Below are 25,739 nucleotides of genomic sequence, written 5' to 3'. Positions count from 1 at the left end.
TTAATGTAGAATTTTTTTTCTTTTATGTTATTAAAATTCCTTCTTTTTTTATTTTTATTTCAACAATTTCCGTACAAAATCTAAACATTCTCTTAATTTTCTTTTTTGTTTACTTTAAAGAAAAACTGGGTTTTTCATTGAATAATACGTCATATATATTTGTGCGAATGGAAAATAATATCTATGCATGTATAGATACGATTAAGTATGTGTACTTTAATATACATATTGTTTGGCATACATTGAAAATTCCTTGGAGTATTAAAATAATACAAGTAATAAATTTGTCTTTATGTTTATTTTTTGTTCCTTTTTTTATTTATCCTGCTTTTATTTTTTGTTTGTTTTTTTTTTTGTTTCCTCTTTTATTACTCTTTTGTTAAATTGTTTTTTAGGTGGTTGTATTATGCATCGCAAATTCACACCATTCGGTTGTTCATCAATTGACTTATTCCCAAAAATTTAAATGATATTTGTTTATTGTAAGGGAATAATTCTTTTTATTATTTAAAAGATAATTTCCTTTTTCTACAGGAAGGCTGTTAGATTAAAATAATCGAATTTTATTCAAATACTATTATTCGTTTATTTTAAATTTTATCGATAAAAATTTTAATTAATTGAATTACAATTTATCTTAATTAGTTAGCAAATTTACAAAAAAATTCCAATTTTTCAAGCGTGATGGGTTATAATAAAACTTAGAGCATGTATTTCCAAAAATTTTTATTGTATATATTAAACTTATGAAAAAAATAAGGTCCTGAAATTTCAATATCTATGCCACTACAGTAAATGAAATATAAAATTTTGCTCGAATGCTTGATTTTAACTATAATCAATTTTGTTTAATAGAAAGAATTTTCGAATTTAATTTATACGAAAAATTTAAAATTTGTAATATTTGGTTAATAAAATAAAAATATGAATTCATTTTACGTATTTCGCATTCATTCTCATTAAATCTATGAAAACTATATTCATTTTGATGAAGTAGTTTTATACTTAGGGGCTATAAATATTTGTCTTGTTCTTTTATTAATATATAAAACAGAAGATAAAAAATTCTCTTCAGATTTTTTTCAATAAAGATTTTGCTTATCTGGCAGTAGCTTTTCATATACAACATTTATCCCTCTTTTTAAATTAAAAAGCACTTTTTATTAACACTATTTTAAATTGTTATTTTCTTTTTATTCAAAATCAAATGCTTTTTTAATTAATTTAAAAATAGATATGAACAAGACTGGATGCAAAAAAAAAATTATTTCACTTTAGTTTTCTGTAAATTTTTATCACACGTTAAATTTTTTTTTGTAAAAACAAAACAATAAAATTAATTAATTAAATTTTGTAATACATAGGAAATAACAAGCGAATAAAAGCTACAGAGAAGATTTAATTTCTAATTGACCAAGTATGCTTATAGCCTTGCAAATATTGTAGGTGTTGTTTATCTTTCAAATTTACAGATTTTTGTTTTTTATTTTTTCCACTTTGATTTGCGCAATCTACTTTAGTTTCATTTTATTATTTCTTCTTATAAATTTTGACGTAATTTATATTAGAATTTATATTTTTATACTATGTATTTATACTTAAGGCTGATGAACTTTTATTAGTAAGAAAAAGAGATTTTAGAAAATGATAAGAGAGCTTTTACATAATATTAAAAATTGCAAGCAATTATATAGGATTTTGCAATAGAGAATTTTTTTTTATTTTTCTATCTAATTAATACAGTTTTCAATTTTCAACTCTATTTGAGTTAACTATTGAATATCAAATAACTTGGTATTTCATAATGTTAGTTTTTTTTTTGTAAATTTTTAAAATTTTGATAAAAAATTTCATCATATATTTACTAAAATATTCAAAATTTCTTTATTTCGATTGCATTTTGATAGTGTTTATTATTTTTACTGCCTTTTCAAAAATTTAAATGATTAAATAGAAAATGAAAGATGGAAAATCAAATAATTTACATCTAACGTAAAAAAATAATGTTTGATATACTCTAAAATATTTAAAAATTTTTAAAAAAGCTGAAAGTAAATTAAAAAAAAAACTCGTAATGGTATTAACATTAAATTGAAAATTATTTTTTTATACTGAAATATTCTGATTTAAATCTCCTCTTTTATATTATCCGAATCTTCTGTGCATATACAAAGCATTTCAATTTCTATTAATTCTATGCGATTGGGTTCAATATTAGAAATAAATATCATCTGAGATGCTATCATATTTTAACTATTAAATTTAATCTAGTTATGAATTTTAAAATTTTCATCAAAAAATTAATATTCAGAAAAAATTTATTGTCAGCAATATCTAAACTTCGTTACAAATTGCTTCTCTAAATATACGATTTCGAAAAATAACACTTATTAAAAGTTGATTTCTGCTGCTAAAGCATAAATCAATATAAAAGAAAATTTTTAGATTAAGAATCCTTAATATGTCAAACAGACCTACTCATGGGCAACTTTAAAAGAGAAAAAGAAAACACTTTAACAACTTATGTTGCATGACATGAACATTGTATGCCTATAAAAAGGATATTTAAAGAAAAAATTTAAAGGAAAAGCTTTACTAGAAAGTTTTTTATAAAGAATTATTAATATTCGACGACATTTAAGTCGCATTTAAGTAATAATTTTATAAGGTATTCCATAGGTAATTTTAGTAAGGTTTTCATATTGATTATAAATAACGTATTTTAAGTACATATTTTGAAACTATCGGGGTTTAATTAAAATTATACAAAACTTTTTAGTGATTGTATTGTAAATTTTTAAAATTTTCAATTGTAAATTTCATTTAAAATATGTATATATTTATGATTTATGAAAAGTTTGATGACTTTGATGCAAGCAAATATTTTTAGACTTTTATTTTGAGAATAACCTATTTTCAATTTCAAGTCATTTGCTAGACTTATGTATAAACAAATTTTCTTTTAAATAGAAGTATTGTCCTTGACATCAAATACTCATAAAATATTTTAGTGCTCAGATTTATTTGAAATTTTTTAAAATAATAAACTTCTAACTTTCATCGCTTTTCTGTTTCGGACACTTTTAAACTTTTTCTTACTTGGTTCAGACTTTTAAATAAAAGAAATGAGACAATACAAAATTTTTCAGTTCTTTTTTTTTTTTTTGTTGACTCAGATCTGATAATCTTTTATTTGATCCTCATGCATGAAACTTTTATAAATTTATTTTATAATAATCTTTCGATAAGGATGTTATTTTTTGTTTTATTATAAAAGTTCTGCATCCTTGTTTACTATGAATATCCTTTTTTTTCCTAAAACCTCCTTTATAAAGAATATAATAATGAATTATGCAATATCTCTATTTATGTTAAGAAATGATTAATTCAAGTTCTTACATTCAAAAGCATAAATGCTACATAATACAAAAATCATATTTTTTCTTGTTCTTGATGTCATTATTTTCTCTTTAAATATGTGGGTCAAACGATATGAGCTAATGGGGAATTTGCGTCTTGACAGCATTTTACATGTAAATAATAATAAGTTTGTACATATGTATGTAACTATGTATGTGCTTTGCCCATTAAATTTGTATTCTATTCCAATAATCGTTAATCCTTTATAACGTGCATTACGTAACATACAAATATATTATTTCTTGATAATCAGACTCAAAGAACATCCTAATTAATGTAAATCTATTTTTTCTGAAAAAGAAAAGAATACATACAAACATTCCTTGATTTGAATTATTTTAAAATATCAACAATTTTAGATCTCCAACGAAAATTTATTTTATTGTTTTTTTTTTTTAATTTATCTTAACAGTTTCATACCGTTATACATATTGAAATAATAAAAATCTACCTATTTTAAATTTAAATTTTATTGTTTCCTTAATTTTATTTCAAAATATTCTAAAATTTTAAAATTTGTATGTATATAAATAATTCGATAAAAAAATGAAAGAAACAATAATTGAAATTATAGAAAAATGATCAAAAACATAACACTCAACTTACTTTTTTATGTTTACTTTGTTTTCAGTTTTTTCTTTTAATCTCTTTCTTTTTACCATAATATTTATTTACTGTAATTATTAATATTTCTTTAAGGATACAATATTAGCAATGAATTATCAACTAACGGAGTCAAACAAAATGACTCCCTTGAAGTAGATCACCGAAATCTAGGTGGCATCATCGGCATTATATGCGGTGGTCCTGGTATAACAACACCAATACCAGGTGCCACCATTCCTGGTATTGGTGCTAATAGCCCAGCCGGCATCTGGTGTGGCGGTGGTGCGCCAGGCCTTAGCATATTACCACCTAAAATTGCAGCACCATGTGGTGCTAATGCCATTGTTGGTCTCATAACGGGTTGAACTAGTTGCATTTGCGTTGATGCAACTGGTACCATTCCTATTGGATGTCCCGCTGCTTGTCGACTAGCTTGTTGTATACGTTGCAACATTACTGCTCTATTAATATCATCGAATTGCTTTTGTTGTTGTTGCTGCTGCTGCTGCTGTTGTTGTTGATGATGATGTGCAACAGCCGCTTGGGCATGCGCTTGCGCTTGAGCCTGAGCTGCTTGTGCCTGTGTATGTGCTGCAACAGCAGCAGCTGCCGCTCTTGATTGAGCCGCAGCTACGTGGGCTTGTTGTAACGCAACAGCTGCTGCAGCAACACTTGCTGGGGATGTTTTCGTTAAAGTTGGTTGTTCATGGCCATGTTTGGCCGCATTATTACTAGCTATTGTTGTCGCCGTTGTTGTTGTGGTTATACCAGTAGAATTGATTGAATTTTTTATCGATGTTGTTACATTATTTATTATTGTTGCTGTTGCTGATGTTGTCGAAATTTTATTTTTTTGAATTTTTGCTAATGCTTCTTGAACTAATTTTGCGTATTTTTCTTTCCGTGCTCTAAACTCTTCCAAGCTAATATCTTCTGATGGATGTATTATTTTCGATGTAGTATTATTTGTGACGATTGAATTTTTATTTGCTTCATTTGCAACGCCTGCCACAAAATTTGATGTTAAAGTACCACTTCCACCGCCTGGTATTTGATTGGCATTATTGCTATTACTATTTTGATTTGTTGTAGGAGGTGCACTTATAGTAGCATTACTATAAGCTGGAAATGTTGGTTTACCTTGTTGGGTAGATGGATTACTTGTTTGCTGGTGATTTAAGTGATTAACAGCTGCTGCAGGAAATAGTGGTCTTGTTGGAGGACCCATAAATGGTTGTGGCGTAGGCATATATGGTATTCCACCAGGTCCAATATATGGTTGCATTGGACCCATCGGGCCCATAACATGAGGTGGCATTGCCGCAAACGGAGGAACCATTGGTGGTGCTTTTAAATTTGTTACCTGCAAACCATCTACTAAAGTATCTGTCCTAGTTTTCTTAGTTGTTGGCTCATCATCATCAGAATCTGATTTGCCACCATTTTTTTGTTTTTCATGTTCTTTTAAATCCTCTGATGGTATACCATCCATGCCGTAAATTTCAACTTCTATGCTTGATCTATTTGGTAGTGAATTTGGTACTTTATCAATTGTTTCTTTATGTACTTGCATACAATGTATTGATAGTCCGGGTCCAGTGTATAATTTTTTATGACAAATATGACATTTAAAATGTTTTGCTTTCTGATGATGGACTAGAATTTTTTCATCATCAAACTCACGGTTACAGTACCAGCACCATGGTTTCGAAGCCTTCTTCTTTTTCCTTCCCATTTTGATTGAAGTTGTTTTTACTTCTTATTTGCAAACTATAATAATATTGAATAAATTTATTACATGGAAATTGATTGCTTAAAAAAATTTTTTTGTGTGATTTTGCAAAGAAAAAAATGTAGTTTATTTGTAATTAATAAAAAAACTCATTCAAATAATTTTCATTACTGGAAGCATTCCATATCAAAACGTGTTTTATTTTACGCCAAATTTATATTTTTAAAGAATTTTTCCAAACTAATTGATATTTTTTATGTTATATGAAAACAAAAAATTAACATTACCAACAAATCAATTTATACTGAATTGTTCTATGTATTTTTGGCGGTTTATCGATATAAAGAACTTAATTATCATAAAATTAAGTAAAATTCATAGTCTATAGCTAAATTCTAAAATTTTTATTTTGAAATTTTTGAATATAATTTATATTTACTTTAGGTAGATACTTAATTTATATATAGTCTTTTCAAAATTTGATATGAAATACTTCCATTATCTATTATAAAATGTAATTGAAAAAAGTTACTACACCTATTTTGGTATAAAAGGGTAATAAAAAAAATATATAGAAGATTCAGATATTAGAAAAAAAACTATGTATATAGATATAAAATATATTTATGTATGTAAATATTTAAGTATAGTGTAATAATATTATATATGAAAAAAGAAACCCTCTTTTTTATGGATACAAATCGCAACTTGTGTTAAAAATTATTATTACTTTTCTAAACTTATCATAAACTTGAGAAGAAATACACAACATTGGAACAAGCGAACAATATTACTAAATATATATATATATATATATGTATATAATTTGTAAAAATTTTCTTATAAATATACTGCGTCAATATATATAAGTATGTAATATGAAATCAATTGCCAAACTGCTCATACATAACCGAATGTGAAAATTATATGTTTATATTATATTTTTTTTTATATAATTTTTTTATACATTTAAATGGAAGCCTTTTAACAAATTCCAAAAAAAACAATTTTCCAGCATATTTGAAAAATTAAATTAAATTTTGAACAATTTTATTTTATTTTATTTAATTTTAATTTTGACATAAACAAAAACCAAAGTTGTGATTTTGTTTTTGTACTTACTGTAGAACCGATTGAACATGAGGGATATAGTAATTGGTTATCATATTTTTCACCTCACACAACCTAATTTGAGTCTTCTCATTGAGTAAAATCCAAAAACGAAAAATGGTTTTTCTTTAATGTTAAACAAATTTTTTGGTTTGATTTTTTTTTTTTGAAAATTAAATTTGTTTTTAAAAATTGATAAAAATTTTTAAAATTATTTACTGAAAATACTTTGAGTACGTACCTTTTGTTGCTATTAAAATATAAATCTATTTATATTTCGATTATTCTATGGCGTATGATTTGATTACTTGATTGAAATATTTTAATATTAATGGATTGTCAAACAATAAATTAAAAACTAAAATTATATTTTTTTTCTTGTCTCGCGTTTTTTTTAAATAAAAAAAAAAGAAAATGGAGCTATTCGTGGTCGACTCAAGAACTTTGATTTTTTACCTTGCCTTTTTGAATTTCTGACATTGACAAATCTTGCCTGGGTTGTCACAGATTAAAACTGTCAGAATGCGTTCGATAAATTTTCGTTGAGTATGTCAAAATAGTATTTTGTTGAAGTGTGTGAATCTGATAAATCGGCGGCGGCTGAAATTAAAATTGAAAAAAAAAAGATGTACTAAACAATTAAGCTAAAAACTTGATATTAAGCCATCCACATTTTATTTGGTACTAATTTTGTTTTTTTAATTATTTGAAATACATATGTATAACTTAGTTAATCGTTTCTTACACAAATTTAATATATGCGTCACAAAGAAAATTTAAATATTTAAAATAGCAATAGGGAATTCTTAGTCATAGGGGAACTCTTGATCAACCTGAAATGTTTTAATTCTAAATAAATTGTATTACGATTTACAACGTGCAGTTTAAACTAAATCATCGTTTTTTTGATATTTTAAAAAACTAACAATGAATATAAAATAAACAACTGCATATTATAAATAATTAAACCCTTTCCACTCCAATGTCGAGTGTCACTCGACACTGATTTTGTTCCAAAGCTTTACTGTAGAGTGATACTCGACATGGTGTAATATCTGTCAAATGTAAAAATTTTATCGATGCTACATAATAAAACTAGTTGTTATCGCACCGTTATATGTTCGCGTCGTAATTATGACAATTTTTTTTTATTTATTAACACTTTTAAATTAAAAATACACATGAATTTACATGATTATAAAATAATACACATGTATTTAAAAGATTTTGGGGCTGCTCGGAATAGCCTAAAATCCTATTTTACCGCTGGTGGTTTTTGGTTGATATTATCTGTTTCCACGTTTGTGTGACATTATATGTAAAAATGCTGATATAGTTCATTTTGCCGTTTCACTGTTTTTCTTGGCTTAAACACAGAAATTGCCCGTCGCTAACGTTCGTACTTGGTTATATTTTTACAACTAAAAATAAGAAAAAAGCTAATTTTCTAGCCATTGATTAATTTGAAGTCAGCTAAGAGTTTTTTTAATTGAACGAAACAGTGCGCTATTCTAAAATACAAAGACACCTGGCGACTAAAAGATAAAACAGAGATGTGTACACACTTTTCAACTATCATAATGCACTTTAATACGCTGAATTTATATTGAGTTTTCATAAACCAAAAACTATAAAAAACTTATTAAAAGCTTTCAAAGTTTTAGAAAGTATTACGTAATTCTATATCCTTTGACGTCATTTTCGTTGTTTTTCCTTTGTTTTTTCTGACTTTCTTCTATTTCGTATTTTTCTAGTAATGTTATTTTTTTTCACCCAATCCAAGTTCCATAATTTGTACAAGTGATAAGCGTATGTTGTTAAAATTATTTTTATAGCAACAAAAATGAAAATATATAAATATCATGACATTTTGGTTAAAAAAGAAACGATTTAATTCAAGCACTTTTATGTACATAAATACACATGAATTTGAGAGTTGAAGCGTCATAAAATCACAGGCACAGTTTTTGATATTGTTTCGCCTGTATATATGCAATTTAATTTTTTTAAGCTTATATTTGAATTGCATATATCATTTTACGCATTTTTTTTCGTTTTACATAAATGATTTTTCTTCGCGGTCGTAATAATTTCCAAAATTATTATTATATTTCTTATTTAATAGAATTATATTATTCTTCATTGAATAATGTAATATAACTTTCATATTTACTTAATACAGGTGAAAGTAATAATTACATAGTATAATGCACCTGCCAATTTCAAAAAAATTTTCTGATATTTGTCTATTATTTTGTTTTATATTTTCCCATTAGTGTTAAAAAACAAAAGAAAAATGTTTGTCAACCCTTTTTCTAAATTTCTCATAAAAATAACTAGAGCTAAATAACCATTTCAACTTGATCTACCTTAATAAAAGTTGTTCGCGCCAGTGTGTTTCAAATTAAAATACTCTCGACAACAATTCTATTTGTCTAGTATTTCTAAACACTTAATGTACTATTTTATCTTCAAAATCTAATTAAAAAAAAAGTGAAACAAAAGTATGAAAAATATTTGGCGATAATATTAGAATTTTTTATAATTAATAAAAGGAAAATATTTTATCCACATTTTTAACTAAATTGGAATTTTTAAAACTTTTATATATAGAAAAGAATGAGTGTACGTAATTAATTTTGAAAAGAAAATTATGAGATGAATTCGATTTTCATTATATTTAACTTTTAAAAGAATGTTATTTCTACCTGTTCTATATAAATAATATGATGGTTTACTGAAATAGTTCGTAGTCAATTTTGGAACCATAGGAACTCTTAACTAATAATTGAACTAGTTTTTAAGAATTTTCTAACTTATTTAAAATATATTTATGGAAGGCGATACTTAGAATGTTTAAGATATTTTTTAATTAAGTAGATTTAGTAGATTAAGTTGATAGTTTATTGTTTACTTTTGCTTTTATACGATTTGTTAAAAATACAAAACCTTGTATAACATTTTATTAAATTTATTTTATTTTTTTTTTTTATAACAAAATCAGTTGTCATTTCAAATAAATACGAAGAACAGTGCACCGCAACATAAAGTGACAAATTTAATCTTACTTCATGTTGAGGAATAGGAAAAAATTTTTTTGCAAGATTTATAAGGCTTAATTTTAAATTCAAAAGAAATACGAGTATTTATATACAGTTACGTATACGTGAAAAAATATACGATTACAATGACGTAAAATTTTTTTTCTATGAATAGCTTTTAAAATTTAAATTTCTGATAAACTTACATATATACATACATATTTCTTGTTTTGTGAAAAAATACTAATAATACTTTAAATACCTTCTTGAAAATCTTGCTTATTAATATTTTCTCTATTTGATTAAATTTTAATTTTAATTTACGTATTTCAATTGTTTTTAATTTTTTTACCAAGAGAATCGTTAATTTTTCTTAAAAACTAAAATAAGTGTTCCAATAAAATAATTATTTTAATTCATCGTATTATTAATTATCGAAATATATGTATATGGTTGTTTTGTTTATGTATAAGCATTCACGTCATTTACAATATAACCAATAAAATCAATGTAATAATGACATTATATTCAAAAGAGTATTTGTTGAGGGCAAATCTAATAGTCAGAAGATACACTTTAGAATTTTAGATTGGTTATATTTTTGGATCATTTTTATAACGAGTGTACTGTATTTGTTACGTTCTCTTAGTATACTATTGTACCATGAGTATTTTAATACATAAAAATTACTTTGTTTTATTTTATTTTATTTTTCTTTATCTTAAAACTAAAATGGATACATACTATAAACTATACTATTGTTCTACGGGAATTAATGGAGTGATATTATTACCGTGCGTAACATAGTATTTATGTAATATAGAAAATGTATGTATGTATGTTCGTTTTTGAAATATTTAACTTTCATTTAACTCTTTAATTTCTTCCTTTTCTTTCTTATTTAAACGGTTATGTTTGTGTATGTATTTAAAATAAATTAATTATATTATTATGATAATATGTTACAGATATGGATATACGCACAAACATATTTAAATTTTCTTCTGGGTGCTACAAAATTACCTACCGCATCTTTAATATAAGATTCCTTTGAAAAATTAGACTTCAAATTAGATATAATTATGTCAAGATATAAGAACATTAAAATATTAAGAAAAAAAGTCATGTATATATAAAGTTGTTATGAAAATTTATGCGATTTGACCTTTTCTATACCATTATTATTAAAAATGTTATGATGTCTTTTATTACGATTGCTATTATTAGTGTTGTCGCTATTTCATAAAATTATTGTATCAACTTGGTTTGTTTTTAATGTTGTATGGTTTAAGCTCAATTTCACTATATGGTTTACAGATTAACAATAGTTAATCTATATATATAGATTATAACTTTCGGTTCCTACGTGTTTTTGAAATATGAAAATGTATTAATTAAATACAGTCTTACATAAGAATTTATAAAATTGTGTAAAATTTTTAAGGTATTCAAGATATAATTCTAATAAAAGTTCCATTCAATTTTCCGAGATCTATATTTTAATTAACACAATTTTATGAATACCAAAATAAAATTTACATGCTTTCTCTAAATGTGTATCATATTTGATACATATGTTTGAATATTATTAGTTTTGTTGATTTAATGAACCTTTTAAATTTTTCATTATTATTTACGGATGCAACTTCAAAAATTTAATATGAGAACAGGTTCATAAAAAATAGAATATCATTTTCAAAGGTGATTTTTTTTTCCTCTATATATTCCTCTTGTTATTGTTTTAATATTTTGTGGGTCGTTTTTCTTATCAAAAAAATTGTCTTTTAAATGGTTGAAAAACAGGAATAAAGGCATTAATAAAAAGATTAGATTATGAGATTAAAAGATTAGAAAATAAATTATATTTATTAGTACATGTATGCAAATTAATACATTTTGGTTTTAAAGGAATGCATCCCAAAAATTAAAAAATTTAGAAAAAAAAATTTTTGTACCCACAATCCTTTGTTCTCAGCAAAAGAAAAAAAAAATTGTGGATTATTAAAAAAATTAATGGTATTATGTTTGTAATTTTTAAGTTACTAATACTGGAGCTACTGTAGAGAAATAATAGAAATATTTAATATAATTGATTGAATAAAAATTAAATTAATAATTAAAAGAGAAGTTGTTAATCTAAAATCTTTTGCAATTTTCAAAATTAGTTTTCAATTATTGTGTATGATACCATAACAAAATATAATAAAATATTTTATTTGGAAAGATTAATTTTAGTCTTATATCATCGAAAATTGTTTACAGATTAAGTGAAAGAATTCATATTTTCTTTCTTTAAATATTAAATATAGTGGAATATATTATGGTATTATTTTGATATTAGTCAAATTATTAAACGTTACGCTGACATCGTAATTGTATTATAGTATAAATCCAAATAGTAAAAATGTTAATCACTTTATCACTCTTCAATTTGGCATTTTAGAACTTATAATCTAAATTTGGCGCTAATATTGAAATCCAAATACAATATTACTGCAATTCTAATGTCACGATTAATTTCTTCAATAGCTTTATATTAATTATATTAGTTTTAATAAAAATTCAAGTGTTTTCTTAATAAGTATAATAAAACTAAGTAACGAAATCTTGTCTGTTTGAATCCAATTTAAGCCAGTAAATATGTACATCCTCCAAGAGCTGCAGAAAAATAAAAAAAAACGTGAATTAAACAATTATTATAGTTTATTAATATCAAAATTATAACACAACTTTTTTGTTGCATGTCAATTCCTTCATTTGGTACGGCCGAAAAGATTAAAATAAAATAAAACATCGAACTTAGAAATTCAGGAAAAGAATTTTTTTAATGAATAAGGTTCGACCAACAGTAATAAATTAAAAACGGATAAAAAAATTTCGCTGAATATTAAATTGATTATTCGACGAATGTGAAAGAATATAAAATGCCTATAAAAAATTTAGGAAAAAAAAACAGCTGAATATCCTTAAAAAGGATAAAAGAGATGAAAAAAAAAAATGACTATTGAATTTTTTCAATTAAAATTTTTTCACTTTTACCCTTTTATTCTTTATTTGGTTGTGATGAATGTATAGAACCATTTGAAAGGACATTAGGACATTTCTTATGTGTTTTTTTTCTTCCTTAAAAGGCGTTTGTTAAAAAACGATAAATTAAAAAAAAGTAAAAAATATGAAATTATCATTAAGTTTCACATTGCATTCTAAAATGCGTTAGAAAAAAAAAACAGTGAAAAAAACGAGGTCATTTGGTCAGTTATTCAAAATTTTGTTTATTTTTTTTTTTATTTATTACAAAAAAAGGCTTAAATGCAATAAAAACCATAAAAAAATTTAGGATAAGGAACAAATGTTCATTTTAATTGAAAGGAATGCATGACCGTGAAATTTTAATAACGTTCTTGTAAATTTTAACGATAGTAAAATTATTTTTTTGTTCATAAAAAATATTAGTTGCGTGTATCAATTAATTTACTCGACTCTTGTTTTCTTTTTCTAATTAAAGAAAACATCCCTTTCAAAATAACACAAAACGAAGAATCCTTTATAACAATACAAAAATACTCAAATTTCCAAAAACATTAAAAAAAGGAATAGTTCTTAAAAAATTTTGGTGAAAAGGCTTAGTATGCTAAAAAATATTTTGCTCTGATAGAATTTAGAATTATTCAACTATCTTCAACTTTTTTCACAAAATTTTATTTTGTACAAAAAATACTTTTATTTTTTAACTTACAATTGTCTTAATAAACTAAATACTAGCATAAAAAATTTGTTTTCAAATTATTTTACCGCCAACAGTTTGAAAGGACATTTTTTGTTCAGTTCCTTTAATAGTATGATTATTCGTTTGAAATTGTTCAAGCCAACCATTTCCGTACATACTCTTGTAATTTAGATTTGGAAGCTTTCATCTCTACTGAATCAGAATCGCTTATTGAATCAAAATCTTTACAATGTGCGTATACTAAATGAAATTTTAAATTAAAAAATAAGTTTTTAACAAAATTTAATTTCAATAAACTAACATGGAATAATAGCAGAAGTTTGGTCATCATTCATTTGTATTCCAGCTGGATACCATGGATCAATTCCACCATGACTATAATAAACATTTTTAATTTTTGGATTTAAACCGCCATAATAGTTATTAGTTTTTTCAATATTTGCCCATAGTTGTGCTTTGTCTATTCTGCAAATTGAAATGCATAAATTTAATTAAATTTAAAAAATTATAAAAGATAATTTTTTTTATAATATTAACCCAAAAACATCATAGCAAATGTGTTCATAAAATTCTACTGGAAATTTTGTACCAAATGGTTGATAATATGATTTTGAAGTTTGTGAGTAACCAAATTCAGTGCAAAGTAAATAGGTCCATTGACGCCCTAGAAATGAATATGATTGTTAATATTACCCTTATTTTTTTTTTTTATTTTAATATTTTGTACAAATCGAATTTGTGACTTGAGTATATTTCATATGAGCTACTGTTGCAGGAAATGTATAGTCAAAACATTCTGCTCCTCCTAATTTTGAATTATACCAATTGGCAATACCAGTAACGTCATCTACTGCAGATAAAATTTGTTGACAATCTCTTTCAATGTCACCACGACTACAAAGGAATTTACAAAAATTAACAATAAAAAAAAAAATGGAATAAAATATGCAAATTTACTTATGATTTTGTACTAAACCAGCTGCAATATTTGATATTGAACTAAAAAGTGCACCAACATCTAACCAATTATCAACATCAAAATTATCACATATTTTCATAACAGTTTTTAATTCTGATACCCTTTTAGTCTCAACATATTCCTCGAGTTTTCTTATACCATAATAAAAACGATTAAAACAAGCATCACCACCAATATTTCGTATAGCTTGTCCAACAACTTCTTTGTATTCTAAAATAGATAAAAAAAAAAGTAAATGACATTTATGTTTACATGACTAACTTTATATTTTTATCGTATATATACCTGGAAAATCAACTTTAGCAAGAAGCGGTGCACTTGATGCCCAACTTCCATCCACTAAATCAGGATATAAATGTTGAAACCAAACAGTTAATGCTCCTGGATATGAACCACTAGCTAAAATTACTTTAGAATTTGCAAATTGTGGTTCAGCTTTTTTTGTACGTATAAAATGTGCTAAATCGGCTAAAGCTTGATACGATTTCAAATATTGTAAATTTTGTAATGATAAATCACTGTACATCATAATTCAAAATACAAATTATTTTCTATTGTTTTGTATGATAAAATTATTATTTTAAATAGCAATCAAATAACTTACGCTGTTGGAATACTTTTTCCATAAAAACGATGTTCAGTAGTACATAGATAACCATTATGTTCCCTTGCCATATCATATAAAATACCGGCACGTAGGAAACCATCATGTATTTCACCTTCACCACCGACAAATATAAAAATCGGTCCATTTGGTTTATGAAATTCACTATTGGACATGTATCGCATATTCCATGTTCCTGCTGCCGGATTAAAATGATCCAAATTTTGGGTAATATACTCAATCATAACATTAAAACTACTTTTTGTATTCAAAGTTATTGGTGATTCTATACTTTGATGTAAAAAATTCAGAGATCTTATAAATCCAGATTCTAATGATGGTGACGGTAATTCATTTTGTGCATTATTTTGTATTAAATTTCCAAATATTAAAAATGAAAATATAAATAATTTTCTCAACATTTCAAATGAAAATTGCAAAAAAATTTTTTTGAATAAAATATTTTCAAAATTTAAATCACGATTAAATTGATTTAGAATTAAAATGAACTTTAAATAGAATTTTTTGTTTTTGGGAATATTAGAAAAAATTGTCTTTATTTACATTATCTAATCTGATGTATACTTATATATACATACTTTTGATGGTATGTACTTATTCATATTCGCTCATATTAATAATAATTGATAATAATAATCTTGTTATTAAAATCTAAACCTCTTGAAATTGACAAATTTAATTGATCATAAAGAATAGCATTTAAATTTAGTTTTCAAGTGTGTAATTTTGTGTATGTACATCTTATTTTTAAATATTTTTTATTGTAAATTGATTAGATATGCTTTGTATACTTATTTCAATTTAAAATACGAGGCGAATAAAAATTAATTATGATGAACATTTTTTTACAATAATTTCTCTTTAAAAATAATATCTGAAAAGTTCGCTTTTTCAGAGAAGTATATGTAACAGGAATAAATAATTCTCTTAATTTTTGACGTCTTTTTGTTATTAATTACATATTAAACACTTTAAGACTGCGAAATTAAACCAAAATAAATCAAATAATTAACTAAAACTTTTAATAATTCTCTTTAACAGCATATATTAATAAAATTTTAATTATATGACGCTTATTTGAAAATAATAATTATATCTTAAATTTATTTACTGTAAGTGTTATAGCGAATACAAATATTAAACTTTTAATACTGAGAAACCAAATGATTGTAAACAATTTGAATACCTATTGGTGACATTTTACGAAATAAATAAAAATATTCTTAACAGAAAGAAAAATTACTTTCTCTTGGACCCAAACATTTTTCTGAATATACACAAAATCAAAAGAGAAAAGAAAAATCAAAATGTGCTCATAAAAATTCCCTAAATAAGGAATAAAACTTGGTTACGGACATGGTTATGATCAAAGTAATTTAAATAAAAAATGAGTTTGTAATAAACCATTGATGATATTAATGAAAAAAATTCTTATATTTCATGCAATTTCTTTGAAAAAAAAAGCTTTGATTTTCTATCATAATAAAAAAATATCGTTTAAAAATAAAACAATAAAAATGCGAAAGCATTCAATAAATTTATTAAAAAAAAGCACCGAAATTTGATATTAAAATCTTAATCAGAAATTTTGTGTACAATGATTCATTTTATCGTGTTATAGTTTTAAGTTGAATGCTCAAACGACCGGTTTATTGAGCACGATAAAAGCAGACGTATTTCGAATATTGTTTTTCTATATTTTTTTAATAGCTTTTTTGCCATTTTCGTCAACCTGCTTATTTTGTTTTTATTTTTTTTTTTTTTAATTTATGTATATAGACTAAGTTTGTTTATTTCGATAATTTTTTGTTAGAACTGCTTAGTCTATTTTATCTGAAAGCTGAAAGAATTAATTTTGAAGAATTGTTTTTTATTGGATTTAATGCATTCCACGAGTAGTTTTTATATGTAAATTGAATAACTTCTATAATTTTTTAACCCTTTAGTAAAAAATATATTCATAAATTTTATAAACTTTATAGAAATTACGGTGCTTTTTATCTTTAAAGTTATAAATATTAAGCATTAAAGTGCGTTAAACGGTGTTTGTTTTTTTCGAAATGATAACTATTAAAGTATGTTGTAATATTGAGCTTTTTCTCAAATTTATCAGCACTCAGCAGTATACTCTAGAGTTTAGAAAATCATCATGTTTACATACTTAAACAAAACTATCAAGCTACTAAAATTTTTCTCCAAAATCAGTTATTGATTCTCCCAATTTATTGAGTTTAATGGATGAAGTTTTTTTTCATAAAGGGCGTATTTAATAAGCAAAGTGATCGCACATTGAAAACAATCCTTTCGCAATATATGGAAAATTGGACGGTATTGTAATAGAGAAAAAGGTACGGTGTTTTGTGCAAGTTTTTAAAGTTCTAAGTGACATTAGTTGGTCTACTTCTTTCTAAAGTGGAACAGAATTTGCATTATGATCAGTTATTTTTATTTTTATATATGTCATTGATTTGGATCAGATAAGTTTCCAATACGGTAAACTGTCAATAAAGACAGTTTCGATCTAATAATTTAAGTATACAAAGCATTTTAACTTTTTTTAATATTATATTTTAATAACACATAAAAATTAAAACTTTACAAATTAACAAATGAAACTTATTCAAGTAATTAATTGATTTTCAATATTACTGATTAATTCTTGTTTCCAAACTTGTCAATTGATATTCACTTTTCTCAGAGGATTGCGTAAGCCATTTACGTACGTATTCTTTTAATTTCATTTTCGCTTCGGTCATCCATGTAAAATCTGAGTTACTAATTGTATCGAAGTCCTTACAATGTGCGTACACTAAATAAATATTTTTAAATTACAAAATAAGTTTTTAACAAAATTTAATTTCAATAAACTAACATGGAATAATAGCAGAAGTTTGGTCATCATTTACTTGTATTCCAGCTGGATACCATGGATCTAATCCACCATGACTATAATAAACATTTTTGACATTAGGTTTTAATCCGCCATAAAAGTTATTAGTTTTTTCAATGTTTTTCCAGAATTGCTCCTTTTCAATTCTTTGAATATGACATATAAAAATAATTTATTAATTATATTTGGAAAGCACAAAGTTTATCTTCACTTTTACCCATAAACGTCAAAACAAATATGTTCATAAAACTCCACTGGAAATTTTGTACCAAAAGGTTGATAAATTGATTTGGATGAATGTGAAAAGCCAAATTCATTACAAAGCATATAAGTCCATTGACGCCCTTAAAAATCCAAAACAGTTTTTTAAATATGTATATCTATATGTACATACATAATTTCTTAATTTTAATTTTTTGTTTTATACTTACAAATTGAATCGGTAATTTCAGTGTTTTTCATATGATCTATTGTTGCAGGAAATGTGTAATCGGCACATTCTGATGTTCCCACTTTTGAATTGTACCAATTTGCAATTCCAGTTACATCATCTACTGCTGAAAGAATTTGCTTACATTCTCTTTCAATATCACCGCGGCTGTAATATTTAATAAATTTTAATTTAAAATTCATATGTTCTAAATGGGTAATATTATAAATCAAAATTTTTGTATTTACTCATGATTTTGTACTAAACCAGCTGCAACATTTGATATTGAACTGAAAAGCGCTCCAACATCTAACCAATCTTCGATATCGAAATTATCACATATTTTCATAATTGATGATAATTGGGATATATTTCTAGTTTCAACATATTCTTCGAGTTTTCTTATGCCATTGTAGAAACGATTAAAACAAGCATCACCACCAATAGTTCGTATAGCTTGACCGACAACCTCTTTATATTCTGAACAAAAAAATAAATAAAATTTTTTTATTTCTCTTTAAGTTTTTTGTTTATTATATAATTTAACAAAACCTGGAAAATCAACTTTAGCAAGAAGCGGAGCACTGGATGCCCAACTTCCATCCACTAAATCAGGATATAAACGTTGACCCCAAACAGCCAATGATCCGGGATATGAACCACTAACTAAAATTACTTTTGAATTTTCAAATTCTGGTTTCTTTTTTTGTTCTCGTATAAAATGAGCTAAATCGGCTAAAGCTTGATATGATGTCAGGTATTTTAAATTTTTCAATGATAAATCGCTATAGTATTGGAGCAAAAAATAAATTATTCTTAAAATGATTAATTTCTATAATAAAATAACTTTATTTAAAAACTTACGGTGTTGGAATACTTTTTCCATAGAAACGATGTTCAGTTATAAATAGATAACCATTATGTTCTTGAGCTAAATCATATAAAATTCCACCGCGTATGAATCCATCACTAATTTCACCTTCACCACCAACGAATATGAAAATTGGTCCATTTGGTTTATGTAGTTCACCATTAGCAATATAACGCATATTCCATTTTCCTTCCTCTGGATTTAAATGATCTAAATTTTGTGTAATATTTCCAATCACAATATTGAAATCATCTTTTGAAACTAAGGAAATAGGTGGCGTTATACCCTTGTGTAAGAAATTCAATGATCTAATAAACGCAGATTTAATTGGTGTTTTTTTTCTCCTAACACCAGCTTCTAATGAATTTTCGAATAATAAAAATGAAATTACCAATATTTGAAATAATTTTATTGCCATATTTTTTTTTAATTTTGGTATAGCTATATCGGTGTGTTTCAGAATGTAATTTGAACTAAAATTAATACTTAATTAATTTACTTTATATTTATATTAATTAAGTTATTTGTTTATTCTACACTATAAACACATAAATATTTTAATTTTATTGTATTGCCACATTTAATTGCCTATGTACATATGTATACAAAATTTAATAAATATTAAAATTAAATTTTAATTTCAAAATTTTCCAATTTTATACAAAAATATTATTATTAAATTTTTTTGTTCACTTGATAATCTAAAAATTAAATCACTTTCAACAATATTCCGCACAACAAATTTTCTGTACAAAATAAAATATAGTGTTCTTAATACGGAAAACAAAACAATTCTAAGCAACTTGGGCGCTAGACAATACTATAAGTAAATATTCTCTGATGAGAATATTTTTAGCTTTTTTATTTAATTCAGGCTAAAGATTATTTGAACTCATTAAAAATACCCTAATAAGAACATAAGGGAACTTGTTCAAGCGAAATCTGTATGAGTTGAGAAAATAATTCTAAAACTTTTTTTAAATTTTTTTGTCAGAAAATGTTGACGATGTTCATAAAATTTTTGGTATTTCCATGCAATTTCTTCGTAAAAAGCTTTTTAAATCTTAATTAATTTATAAGAAAAATATTAACGCAAATTATTAATGTAACCATAAGGTTTTGGCAATAAAATCTCAATTATAAATTATAAACAAAGATTATTCTCACCGTGTCGTGATACAAAGTTGAAAGTTCAAAGGACCGGTTTTCTTTAGCTTTTTATTATAAGCAGAAGCAGAGCATCTTTCAAAGCTCTTTTATTCTACACATATTTACATATCTATAAGCAAAATACAACTTGCTTTGTTTGTTTTATTAAGTTAAAAAACCACACATATGTTTTTTGCTTGACAGTCGTATATTGTTTACAATATGGAAATTCATGTTCAAGTTTTACCTTTTTATCAATGGTAATAAAATTTTCCATAGTAGAATTAAAAATAAAAATTCTAGAAAATAAAAAAATTTTTACTAAAATTCTCGTCCGCTGGTCTGTTAAAACTCCCGTGTAATCTTATGCGATCGCGTATTTTAGTGCACAATGCAAATTATACAAATGTGCGTAAATAGTTACGTACATGCATACGTTTATGTATTAAAAGGATATTCTTATATCAAATGGATAACAATATTATAATTCAATTTTCAATAGAAAATTGTACAATATTTGAAACTTTTGGAATTCCATGAAATATATTTGATTTGCCTGGTTTTTGGATTAAACCTATAAAACGATTTAATAACTTTAAATGTCGGTACGGGTATTCAATTCCCGAAAAATAATAAAATTGAGTGAAATATAAAAAAAGAAACGGTCGAGCAAAATTGATGCAAAAATAGTTAGTTAATTTTCTATATTTAGTTTCGGCGAACTTTACTTGAAAAATAAAAAATTAATACAAAGTAAGTCTTCGTTTATATATGCATATGTGATAATATGTACGTTACGTCAATTAAACAAAAAAATATATACATATGTATGTATGTGTATACATATTTATAAGGTTGGAGCAGGTCAGTGTTTATTAAAAAATATTTAAAAATTCTTTTGTAAAATTATGAATATTTAAAAAGGATGCTAAATTTTTGTTTTGAATAGTTTTAATATTAAGAATTAAGACGACAATAAATATTAATTAAAATTTTTATTGAAATTCTCGAAAAACTAAAATTCAAATTAAAAAAAATAATGTTATCGGTTACTAATAACATCACTATTACTTTACGATTTGTACAGAGTTTATGAACTTTTATAGTTTCTACCTATACACTTTTAAATAAAAAGCTGATGACGTTGTAATCGAACGTTCACAGAGATTAAAAATAAAATCGCATAATTTGGAGTGGGGCTAATTACTAATTACTAATTCAATTAAATTAAATTAGTTAGCGTACTTACAACCTATTTACTTATAATCAAAATTTAATTAAAAAAATTAACTTCCGCCATTTTGTAAAAGTAAATTAAAAAACTTTCATTAAATTAAAATTATAAATGAAATCCTCACACGTGTTCCAATTTTATATCTAAAAAACAAAAAAAAGCAATAAAAAAGCAAACCAAAAAAACAGGAAAAAAAATTTCTTTTATAATTTCACCGAAAATTCTTCCAATTACTTAAAAGAATATTAAAATGTTTTTCGAAAATTTGAGAACAATTTGTTCTTCAAACGGTTTAAATTTTTTATTGTTCTGTTTTTTGCGAAATTAAAATTGTTGTTTTTTGTTTGTTTGGCAAATTTTTAACTTTATACTAGAGCATTTTGATTCAAACTTATACCATTGACATTTTGTTTATCATGTGACATCATAATAACTCTCTTTTTGTTTTTGTTTTTTGTTTCTCATCTTTTCATTTCTTCTTTTGTTTCTCTTTCATCCTGAATGAATGATACAAAAAAGTTTTTCCAACTCGATCAATCATTTATCTTGTAAACGTTTTAGATTTTTCTTATGTACTATTGTAGGGTTCTTCAAATCCTTCATTTTGATAATTGAATTTTTTAATTTTTATCAATTTAAACATTCTTAAAATCGATAAATTGAGTTTTTTAATTTTGCGACACAGAGATTAAATTTTAAAGTATGTGTATAATGGCAATAATAAAAAGAAAATGATAAAGGAGGGACCAAAAAACAAAAAAGCAGAAAACAGGAAAAAAGTGGACGAGGCGACAATTTATAAAAATTTCAAATGATTTTAAGTTAACGTTTCAACATTAATCATCGCCCCAAATTTTTTTTTTTGTGATTTTTTGTATTTTGATTTTTACTTATATTTTTTATTGCAAAAGAATACAAAAAAAAAAAAAGTTTTAGGTACTTTTTGCTTTACTGGGGATATTTTTTTTTAAAGGCAAAATACTATATTTGTTTGTCTCTCATCAGCAGGGAGGAAGGACTCTTGTGTTACCATTTTATTGATAAAATCTTTCCTGACAAGTTGTCAGTTGATATGTGCATCTTTAAAAAATAAACAAAATGAATGAATTGTGAAATTGAATATACGAAAAGATGAGTTGAAAAATATAAAATTCTCATCTTTATTTATTTTTTTTTTGAAATACTCGTATACTAAAAAAAAATTTATCATATTGAATGATTGGATTCAGAACTATAAGTAAAGTTACAGGAGTAAGGCAAAAACAAATATCCTAAGAATAGGTTTTTGAAAACGTTGTAATCTGTTGCAAAGCACAATTTAATAAATAAAATTTTGTTTCGAGTTGGATTCACTATTTTATCGATGCCGGCTTCGCTTAGGGCGAACCCAAAATTTTTTATCAAAAATTGATTTTGTGTAAATTTCTGCACAAATTTTGCCCAGAAAAATCTTATAGAGTATTAAATTTTTAATTGAATAGTAAACGGTGAAACTGTATTGTTATACAAAATTTGTACAACTTTTATTTTACAAAAATATTTTTACGGGAAAATCAAATTTCTCTCCAATGAATTTTCAAATTAAAAATGAGTTAAAAAAGAACAGATTTCATATCTTCAGTTTGGTTTCATTTCTTTGTTTTTTTTTTGGGAACCAGTTCATATTCTAGAGTGAATATTTTGCACTCCTAAATCACTTAAGATAAATAATTGTGCTTATATATGTATATAAGTATTTGTGATTGTATTTATGTATAATAATAAATTTCATAAAAAAATTAAGATTTGAATTCCATTTTTATTACCTTTTTCGGGAAATTTTTGTTTTTTTTTCAACAAAGTTGGACATATCACATTCAATCAGAGATAAAGAACGGAGTAAAGCAAAAAAAAAAAACTAGCAAAAAATTTTTTAAACTTATAAGTAAGGGAAATTGGAACAAGATGAAGGTCTTTTATTTGTCTTTAACACTACAAACTAAAAGCAAATACTGATGAGAGCATGAAAAAAGACAAGATACTTTTTTTATATTTGTTTGTTTGTTTTTTGTCATAATATAGAAAAAAGGAACAGAGACACAATGATACGAACCCAACAAATCTGAGAACATTCTTAAATTGACAATGATGAATTATTTTGTAGTCATCTCTTTAGATTTCATTGGATGTTGAAATATTTAGTTGAGAAATGCAAATGTTTAAATTAACAAGAAAAAAACAAAAAAATGTGAAATGTTTTCCTGCAAAATTAAAAAGAGCATTCATAATATACTCGAAATAAAAAAATATATTTCATTTGATATATTTACTGTATAAATCTTAAATATATATGTATAACACTCCCATACTTAAAATTTAAAGCACTAAAATGAGTTCGATTCACGCGGTCTATAGTTATGTAACAGCGCCGTATAATATATGCATGTTTTTAAAGCATCCCAGAATCTAGTATCCCAGAATGATTTATAAAAGAGGAAACCCGTTGAGAGTCTTATACAAAACGATAATGAAGAGATAAGATTTTTTACTGATTATATAAGAGTACAACAAACTTTCATCAAGACCGATATTTTTAATTATTAAAGTTTTTTTTTTTATCAAAAGGGTTAAACAAAAACGAAATAAGAAAATCAAAGTTCGCGTTATTTAAATTAAAATTTTAAGCAACACTATATACAAATTCAATTGTTTGTTTATTAATTATTTTCTTTTAAAATATCCGAATTTTATGTTAATCATTTTTGATGTATTTTATATACAGTGTGCTTCAATATAAATCGAAATATACTGTATATCACAAAAAAACGCGAGAAACTTCAGTGTTATGCAAAATATTGTATTATCAAATATAGCATAAGCAAAAAGATGTAGATTTCTTCAAAACACAATTTTTTTACAAGATATTTGAAAAAGAAGAAAGTGACATGAATCTGATAATTTTCTAAATTAAGATTTTGTAGTTCAAGGAAATAAAATATTTTTCTCCTTTTCTCATTTCGGTTAAATTCTAAAAAATGTCAATCTTCTGCAACTGTTTTCAATGAAAACATAAGTTTTATGAAATTTCGGCAAAAGTCAGAGGTAACGTGAAATTTTTTTCGTATTAAAAAATATAATTTGATAATTTGAAATAATCTTATAAGGTAACAACCAAATTTATGATTGTAATGCCTCTTTTATTTTTGTTCTCCTCCTGAAAGTATGCAAAAATACAAAATTTTAGAGTAGTAAAAGAATAATTTAAATTGAAAATTTTAAAAAATTTTATCAGAATTATGTAGCTTGTATCGTATGTATTTGCTTTTACTTACATATAGGTCAGATTTTAATTTCCACATTAAACCTTGTCTTATATTTCAGTAATATTTCATTAAGAAAGACCCTGTACATGTCTTTCCATGCGTTATGGGTTGAACATATTGTTATATTATTAGTGACTACAGTATAAAATGTTTGGTAGTTAAAATTACAACAATAAATCCATGTAGAACAATAAATTTTTGTTAATAACTTATTACACACCCATACACACATACAGAAAAAAAACTTAAAACTATTAATTTAAGAAAGTTTGTTTTTATTCATCCTTGTTGTAGTGACGATTATTTGTTGTGGAAAAAATAACAGCGCCATTAATTAATTTATTATACTACAAAAAGTAAAATAAGAAAAAAAAAATTCCGAAAGGAAACTTAATGAATAATGGAGAAAATTTTAGAGTTTTTATGCAAAAATCTCCTCTAAAAATTTACGAGCATAAAAACGGTTATACTTCTGGGCATAAAACACTAATACAGAATAATAGATTTGTTCTTGTTATTCTTTGTGGTGTTACAAATTTATTTCTGTTTTATAGATGACATTCTTTTGCAATTTGTTTTCGCTAATTAAATTATAGTGGCCTGGTGTATTTAATAGTTTTATG

At 24.6% G+C, this 25,739-nt stretch overlaps 2 protein-coding genes across 5 annotated transcripts in view; one reads left to right on the top strand and one right to left on the bottom strand.

The window, feature by feature from the left end:
* The window catches only part of LOC129614096 (chromatin-remodeling ATPase INO80), an 82,033-nt gene that overhangs the window by 12,232 nt on the left and 44,062 nt on the right, over positions 1–25,739 (top strand). The window lies entirely within an intron of this gene.
* On the bottom strand, positions 4,023–7,346 carry LOC129614097 (BUB3-interacting and GLEBS motif-containing protein ZNF207). Of its 3 annotated transcripts, none has more exons than XM_055528495.1 (3): positions 7,110–7,346; positions 6,881–6,994; positions 4,023–5,796 (listed from the first exon to the last, which is right to left on the bottom strand). In XM_055528495.1, the coding sequence occupies exon 3, from the start codon at positions 5,759–5,761 to the stop codon at positions 4,184–4,186; it is 1,578 nt and encodes a 525-aa protein (XP_055384470.1). In that variant the 5' UTR covers positions 5,762–5,796; positions 6,881–6,994; positions 7,110–7,346; the 3' UTR covers positions 4,023–4,183. The 3 variants fall into 3 exon arrangements, with proteins under 3 accessions (XP_055384470.1, XP_055384471.1, XP_055384472.1); XM_055528496.1 differs by having other exon boundaries at positions 6,881–6,954; XM_055528497.1 differs by lacking the exon at positions 6,881–6,994.

This window comes from Condylostylus longicornis, unplaced genomic scaffold (assembly GCF_029603195.1).
Source record: "Condylostylus longicornis isolate FDR11 unplaced genomic scaffold, ASM2960319v2 ptg000100l, whole genome shotgun sequence".
Taxonomy (NCBI): domain Eukaryota; kingdom Metazoa; phylum Arthropoda; class Insecta; order Diptera; family Dolichopodidae; genus Condylostylus; species Condylostylus longicornis.
The sequence above is the reverse complement of the archived record's forward strand: the minus strand, read 5'-3'. Positions and strand labels throughout refer to the sequence as shown.